Source organism: Stegastes partitus, unplaced genomic scaffold (assembly GCF_000690725.1).
Source record: "Stegastes partitus isolate 25-593 unplaced genomic scaffold, Stegastes_partitus-1.0.2 Scaffold650, whole genome shotgun sequence".
NCBI classification, from domain to species: domain Eukaryota; kingdom Metazoa; phylum Chordata; class Actinopteri; family Pomacentridae; genus Stegastes; species Stegastes partitus.
The window spans coordinates 83,720-92,008 of record NW_007578381.1 but is presented as its reverse complement, the minus strand read 5'-3'; the positions used below and the strand labels follow the sequence as shown (position 1 = coordinate 92,008).

Genomic DNA, 8,289 nt, shown 5'->3' with positions numbered 1-8,289 from the left:
TTTTTGTTATATTTTTTCAGTTTGCAATAACTCCATTGTTCCACACAACAATCCTAAAACATGCAGCGCACAGAATCACAACAACATGCCTTGAACCCTTTTTGAAAATGTGGTAAAAACCTCAACATCACACAGTGGGTCCTCTGGCAGGTTGAAGTGCACTGACTTCCCCCAATGGTGGTGGTTAATACATTTAAATTAATCTTACGGTGAGCATCCAGCCGTGCCCAATATGTCTCTGTCCCTGTCAGCCTCCTGGGAGGAAAATGGAGGTCAGAGCCAAATAGGATAGGGTCCTTGGCAGTGGCTGTAATGGCAAGTGCACTGAGCATTTTTCAACTTTGCTTACGCTGCCTTGAAACTTCGAATATTACATCTCTTCATTTAACTTCTTTGATATAAGGACAGCAATTTGGCAAGGGTACAAAAGAGGACAGAATAAGCAAATACACGTCAAATGTCACATGTCAAAGTTGCCCATCAGGTTTGTTTTAGAAATGAGTTTGCTCAATCGAGATATCTGCAGAAATCCGTTTTGACTGAAGCGTCTGCCTCGGTGCCAACAGCTGCACACTTTCACATTCTGCTGCTCCGTGTTTTGGCAGATGTACACTGTTAGATATCTTGAACTGATTATCTACCCGCAGAGAGTTGCCATGCTACAAGTTTTCAAAACAGAGGTACTTAAAATAAGGGTTTACAACAGTTTAAATGCCCACGACTGCGGTGGAAATGAGTGTGAAAGGAACATAATTGTGGCTAAACGCGCCCAAATGTTCATCCATTTCCCGTCAAGTATTTTCTATCTTTCTAACGCTCCAATGCAAATGTACAGACTCTAATTTCTCGGCCGTGCTTTTAATTAAATAGTTTTCCATGGTAGTTATATTGCATATTTCGTATTTAATCATGCAAATGAAGTGTCAAATTTATGGGAAAGATACAATTACACAGCTAGCTGACTGTGGATATGTGACTCTGCAAAGCAACTCTGTGGTGAAGTAGCCTCTGCACAGCTCATGATGTCCACTGTGACTTCACTGTATTCCCCAAAGAATAAAGCAGATTGCATCAACTTTCACGAGATCAACTGATTTTATTTCACATTTAAAAAAAATACAAAATTCTTCTGAGGAAATATAGAAAACATTGCAAGAAACCTTGGATTTTCTGTGAAAGCATGGACTCCAGTTGGCATGTATTTGGTTGTGACTGAGCTTAGTGAGCTCATTAAACATATATCTGTTGAGTTTTTAATGAGAAACCTGGAAATACTGCAGTAGTTCGAGTGGTTTAATTTCCTTGAAACAACTGCTAAAAGACTGTCTATGCTAATTAATTTTATTCAGGAATTTAAAGTCAAGAGCACTGTCCCAGTTTTCTTTTCTATCACTTAATTAAAAGAAATTATTCCAAAACTGAGGGAAGGGATGGAACAATAGAAACATAAGTGTTTGGCATTATCATGTGGTTTTTGCACTTGCTGAAATCTATACATACATACATATATATGCATATATACACTGTTAGGTATATTGTTAATTCCTCACTCCCGCTAAAAGTGAACTGTGCAGGTTTTCAAAAAGGAATCATTGTAGTTTCAAAAGTAAGTGAACTCCCAGCTGCATTGATCAAATCAAGTGGCTAACTGAACTGGATGGAACATAATTGGGTGCTGAATTAACCTATCAAAGAGGCCAATCTAATAAGAAATCTTTAGAAGAGAATTTGAGCAGCACTGATTAAAGCAAAGAAAAAAACAGGTCCGTTTAGTCTTACCATACTTATGGGTGCAACCATGCCAAAAAGAAAGGAGATCCCAGAGGATGTCGGGAAAAGAGCCGTGAGAGCACATCAGTCTGAGGAAAGCAATAAAATCATCTTTCTAAAGATTTGAGTTCCGTCCGTCCACAGTGAGGTAAATACTTTGAAAATGAAAAGCATTCAACATGACAGCAGCTCAACTTTAACGTCGCACGACTAAACATCCCTGAGAACCACAATAAACAGGTAAGAACCAACCCCAAATGTAACAACTAGAGATTTTCAGACCCCTCTTTTGGCGTTTTGGATGTACGTGCATGCTTTGACAATCAGAAGAAAAAGTTCTGGAGAACCAAGTTGCCTGTCTTGGCCACAGAGCACCTGGACAACTTTTCTGCAAACGCATTCTCTGGATAAATGAGTCCAAATTTGAAGTTTTTAGTTAAAGGTTTGGTGAAAAAGTCCACATTGCATTCCATCAGAGGAACCCTCTCTGAAGCGTGGTGGTGAGACTGTGAGGATCTGGGCCTGTTTTTCTTCCTCGGGACCTGGACGGCTCCGCGCGATCAAGTGAGCCATGAATTCTGAGGTCTATCAAGAAATTCTTGAACGGGACATTATGCCATTAGTTGTGGGGTTGAAGCTGGGCTGAAAATGGGTCATGAAACAAGATAATGGAACAAAGCATTCCAGCAAAACAACCAAGAAATGACTGAGGAAAGGGAGGAATTGTATTCAGAAGTGACCGAGTCAAAGTCTGGACCTGAATCTTATCGAAATGCTGTGGCTGCCAGATGCCCACCCAACCTTTCTCTGCAAAGACGAGTGGGCCACAATCCCCAACGCAGATATGAAAGAGTGATCAGTTTATATAGAAGACATCTGTTTGAAGTAATTGTTGCTAAAAGAGGTGCCATTGCTTGATTGACTGGAGGGACTTGCATATTTTTTGCACACATAAAATAACAGTTTTTGTTAAATAAATAATAAAAATGGATGTTTTTTATTGTGTTTATTATCTTGACTGTTACAAAAAGTGATATTAGTGCACATTTCTTAAGGTTATTTTACTTTTTTAAAATGAAAATAATACCCATATATGTAGGATTCACAAACATTCAAGCTTCAACTGTAAATCTTTCATACATCATGTTCCATCCTGGTATTTTCTGCTTTGTTTAATTTTTTCTCTCTTCCAATTATAATGAAAAAATAAAGGCATTTTATGGTTGCATGAAGAAAAACAAAAAAAACCCTACCTCTTCTAATATCCACTGATGGATCATAATGTACATCTGCCCAGTTAATGGTGAACATTTGTTCTCTGTCTCATTGATAATATCCATTAGATCATTGCAAGTCTTGGCTCACTACACCTTTTTCTTTTCAAAAAAAAAAAAAAAGATGTCTTGCATCACAATATAATTAACTTAACCTTTGGCTCCTTCGCTCCACAGCGGCCTGATCCCTTCACTATTCCTCACCATCCTCTGTGTCTGCTGCCTCTGCCAGAGTCTGTTTCGTCCTTGGCTGTGCCACACAAGTCCAGCTGTCTGTCCGGCTCTTTAGGAGCCACAAAATGACCATCTTGATGTACAAAGCGGGGGATTTGTTTTAATGCCTCTGTCCTGTCTAACCTTCAGCTATTGTACTGGCTCCTAATTCCTCTTGATTGACTGGAATTGTGGAGGAATACTACACAGAAAATGTGAGCTGCAATGTCAAAGGAATAACTATAGAATAGCACTGTAGTCCATTTTAGCTCTGCCCACTTTCTATTTGAATGATGGAGGATTTTCTTCTGCTGCTACTTTACAATAACACACACACACACACACACACACACACACACACACACACACACACACACACACACACACACACAACATTTTGGATTCATTATTCTTGATGTGATTTGTTATCACATTTAAACAACATCTGTGCGTCATGGGCTGAACATGATTATTCTAGAGATCTGTTTAAATCTTACATTTTTCTATGTCTGTAATCATCTTTATTGTTATTAGCTCTAACCAAATTAGAAAAAGCTGATTATCCGTATCTCTATAACAATAAACTGCCCGTGCAGGCAGGTCAGATCGAGTCCATGCAAGGAGGAGGGAGGAACAGAAAGAGCGCGTTTGGAGACGGGAAGCTGCTCGGTGGTTTCGTGTGTGTGTGTGCGCACCTCCCCTCTCCATAGCGCAGCGCGCCTCCTCTCGCTTTACGGAGCCTGTTTGCAATTCCTGCTCTTCGTGCCAGAGCCTGCAGCTGTCTCTCCGTTGCGTCCCACCGCCGCCGTTGTGGGGGGAAATCGTCGCCTCGCATGACGAACCAACGGCGGACTTTGTTCCCCCTTGAGGTGTCCGCGCAAACCCGAAGGATATCGCAACTTTTCAAACAATTTCCAACACTGTTCCGGAGACTGAATGAAGACACCTTCCCCAGCCTGTAACGCCCCGTCCGCGTGTTGACTGAAATCTTTGCAACTGTGAAGGCTATAGGAATGTGGGATACAAGTTTATCTCAGCGGTGAGTAATGCCTGTTATTATTCCCTCTCTCTCTCTCCTTCTGTGTACGCGCAACTGTTTGTTGGACTGCACGTACGCATTCTGCAAAATTGATTCAGACCTTGAATGTCAAGTCTGTGCACGACTAGTTGTCAGATCATTTAAACTGAAACCAGACAACTGTAGCTTGCACAATGTTTCATCTCACATATCCTAATATTTCCTCATCTGTCCATCTTTCTCATGCAGTAAAAGGACCTGCCTCTGCCCCTGACACCATGACCACAGACTTGAACTTGACCTCTCTGCTGAATGTAACAGATCTCCACAACCACACGAGAGGATGTTCCCTCACCAAGACCGGTTTCCAGTTCTATTACCTGCCCACCGTCTACATCATGGTGTTCATAACCGGGCTGGTGGGCAACAGCCTGGCCATTTGGATGTTCGTGTGCCACATGAGACCCTGGAGCAGCATCTCCGTCTACATGTTCAACCTGGCTCTGGCTGACTTCTGCTACGTCCTCTCGCTGCCGTTCCTCATCTTCTACTACTTCAACAAAACGGACTGGATATTCGGGGATGTTCTGTGCCGCCTGCAGCGCTTTATATTCCACGTAAACCTTTATGGGAGTATTCTGTTTCTGACCTGCATCAGTGTCCACAGGTACACCGGCGTGGTGCACCCGCTCAAGTCTCTGGGGCGACTGAAGAAGAAAAACGCCGTTATTACCAGTGCGCTGGTGTGGGTGGTGGTCGTTATAGGCATCTCCCCCATCCTGTATTATTCCAGGACTGGTCTGAAGCGTAACGTCACTACTTGTTATGACACCACCACTGAGGATGAGCTACCAGGTTACTTCATCTACAGCATGACATTGACTGTGTTTGGGTTCTGCATCCCTTTTATTATCATATTTTGTTGCTACGGCATGATTGTGAAAGCGTTAATCTGCAATGACATGAACAACGCGCCCCTGCGGCAGAAATCCATCCATCTGGTGATCATAGTGCTTGCAGTCTTCGCAGTCTCCTACCTGCCTTTCCACGTGATGAAGAACCTCAACATGAGGGCCCGGCTGTACTTCCAGAGCCCTGACATGTGCGAGTTTAACAACCGCGTCTACGCCACCTACCAGGTGACGCGGGGCTTGGCCAGCCTCAATAGCTGCGTGGATCCTATTCTGTACTTCTTGGCTGGGGATACCTTCAGGAGGAAGCTGTCACGGGCCACTAAAAAGCCCTCCAGGAAGGGGGACAATGTCCTTCAGTCCAAGAGCGAGGAGACGGCGCTCAACAGCCTGGCGGAGTACGTGGAGAACGGTGACCGAAGGCTGTGACAGGGTCGAATTCTATCCGCTATAGAAACCGGGATGGACTTGGAATGAATGAATGCACTGTGTGAACTGAAGACTGTACGTAGAAACCGACTGGGACTAGGACTGTAGGATAAATACTCCATTTAACTCCGTGATAACCATCGCTTGCTTGCAGCCTGTCGATGTTGATAAGCTATTGTACTGTATCGTCCTGTACACGTATTGTACTCTAAATGTTAGAGCCATCACTCTTCTTTCTTACTCAGTGTTGCTTACACTTGGGACAAAAAAAAAAAAAAAACCACCAAAAAAACGGACATTATGATGAACCAGGCTGAGGTGGAAACGGGTTGTCCTACAGGCAGTGACGTCCCGTTCATCAATTTGCTCGGCAGAGCTAGGACCGAGGGAAAAAAAGCACCTTCTGTGGCTACGAGCTGATGTCTAATCGATAGCTATTAGGCAGGTGAGAGCTTGTGCTTAAGGAAGTGTACCTGATGGCTTTTAGAGGAAGAGAGAAAAAAAAAATGCACTGAATCTGAGATTGCTGCATGGATGTTGCCGTGCAGACATTTTAATGCACTATGACCGGGGTCTCTCTGCTTAGAGGGCTACCTATCACTCCCTATTTTTTCCTCCATCTATTACTGACTGGGTGAGGAATGTGTGGTTGACTACTTTTTTTTTTTCTTCATTTTGACAGCTCTGAGGTCAAAGTCTGCTCTGTTACCACAGTCTTTCTCTCCTTAACCTGCAGAAAAAAAAAAGAGAAGATGATCTTTACAGTATTTTTTTCCCCCTTTTTTTTGTGTATATGATACTTCAATTAACTTCTTGTTGGAGCTGTGCTGTACAGGATATTGTGACGTTCCAGACTAGTTTGTGTTCTTAATTGTCAGTATCGCTAATCCAGACCTTCAGTGCATGAGTCCAGAGTCCAACCCAGTATTAGTGAAACACTGACTCACCACGGCAGGTTCTAACTACTTTATTGCAACATAGAGATCATTAGACACACTCGGTCACCTGCTTTGTGACTCCATCAGCGTATTGAAGATTTGTTCGTATGAGATACCTCAAATTAAATAGTGCACTGTGTCTGTGTTTTTGGCAGATAATCATTTCTGTTTTGTATCTGTTGTAAACATTCTGGAGAAATGATTGTGGCGCTCTCTCGATATATATATATATTTTATCCTGGTCTAAGTAGATGTTTGATGTCTGTACTAATGCCTTTGTAAATCTGTAATGTGGTCAGCTATACGTGTCAAGAACGGAAGTAAATCAGTTGTACAGGATATCTTGGGGGCCACGTGTATCTTTGTCAATAAAATTTTTTATATTTAAAATATTCCAGATGACGTAACACAATTCTTCACCTCAAAGTCTCTTATTTTGTAGTATTTATATCACCTTTTGTTTGAAGTAGCTGCAGGTGTTTGGAGTTGAATGTGTACACTGTAATGGGTGAACAAACACTGTTGGTTTTCGAGACGTTCGTGCCGAGTTCTGTCCTCGTCCTCCTCCTCCTTTGCCTCCACGCTGTTGACTTTCTCTTTCAACGCAGCCAGGAGGAAGTGAGGGGACGAGGGAGGAATAAAGAGTGGCACCTTTTTCTCCTGGCTTATCCTAAGACTGCCTTTGTGTCCGTCACAATGGCGTGGCGTTATTGATGCAGACAGGGGTGTGAAGCCGTCGCCAGGACCCAGCGGCTGCATGCTGTTGTGGGCGCAGGAAACCGACCAACCCTCTTCCTCCAAACGAGGGCCCATGAATACAAATGGCTTTTGATTTCCTGGCTTTGAGGTGCAAGCTGCATATCTGGCCACGGCAAATGTGTGTGTGTGTCAATGTATTTGTGTGTCTCTGTGTTATAGAGCCCGAAGGCAACGGAGACCTTATTCCAGTTAGGTGGCTGCTTTCGCCCTTATTTCTGTTTGTTGGGTAATGGTTGTTTCATTTTCAAAAAAAGTGGCGACATGCACACATGGACCAGGGGCGCTTTCATATAAATGTATATCTGTTTATTTGTGGAATGTTCAGCATGTGCTCTCTGCTCTGTGCGCATGTGATTAGATGAAAGGAAGGCTGGATGCAACCCGCACCAAATCTCAAGCCAACATCAGTGCTTTGGAGCCACGGTGTCAAATCTTGACTTGCAGAAACTTGGGATGCTTGCCAGTTTCTCCTCCCTCCCTTTTCTAGCCACCTTTCACCTCTTTTCTCCTACATCCTCCACTCTCTATTCTAAAAGTAGAATTAGAAAAAAAAAACAAAAAAACACACTTTTCTTCGCTGCATTTCACCACATCAGCGCGTAATGCTGTTTGATTAATTGCTGGGAAAAAAAAGAGACTGCTTAGTGAGACGGAAAGAAGACTAAAGAGTGCAATGGCAGCTGTGGAGAACAAAGTTTATGTGTGATGTTTTGTCCTCGGGAAGCTGTTAGCAGACGAGGGGGCCTGCTGGGTGATCACCGTCACGGCAGCTAAACTGAAACACTGAGCTTTGTTCTTGGGGATTTACAGCGGAACGTTTCTCCCAACATCCACAACCATCGCCGGAGCATCGTCTGGTGGAGCTGAAAGCGCTACCACTAACCACACAAAAAAACCAAATGTAATCAAGATATCAGCGTGTGGTCCTTGGTGAGTAACTCGTGATGCAAATAATCACCAGACCGCTGCAGTGATGT

The 8,289-nt window shown here is 43.2% G+C and overlaps 1 protein-coding gene across 1 annotated transcript; it reads left to right on the top strand.

Moving 5' to 3' along the window:
• The first annotated feature begins 3,978 nt into the window (after positions 1 to 3,978).
• On the top strand, positions 3,979 to 6,947 carry p2ry1 (purinergic receptor P2Y1). Its single transcript, XM_008289972.1, has 2 exons — positions 3,979 to 4,296; positions 4,525 to 6,947. The coding sequence occupies exon 2, from the start codon at positions 4,554 to 4,556 to the stop codon at positions 5,613 to 5,615; it is 1,062 nt and encodes a 353-aa protein (XP_008288194.1). The 5' UTR covers positions 3,979 to 4,296; positions 4,525 to 4,553; the 3' UTR covers positions 5,616 to 6,947.
• The last annotated feature ends 1,342 nt before the right edge of the window (positions 6,948 to 8,289 follow it).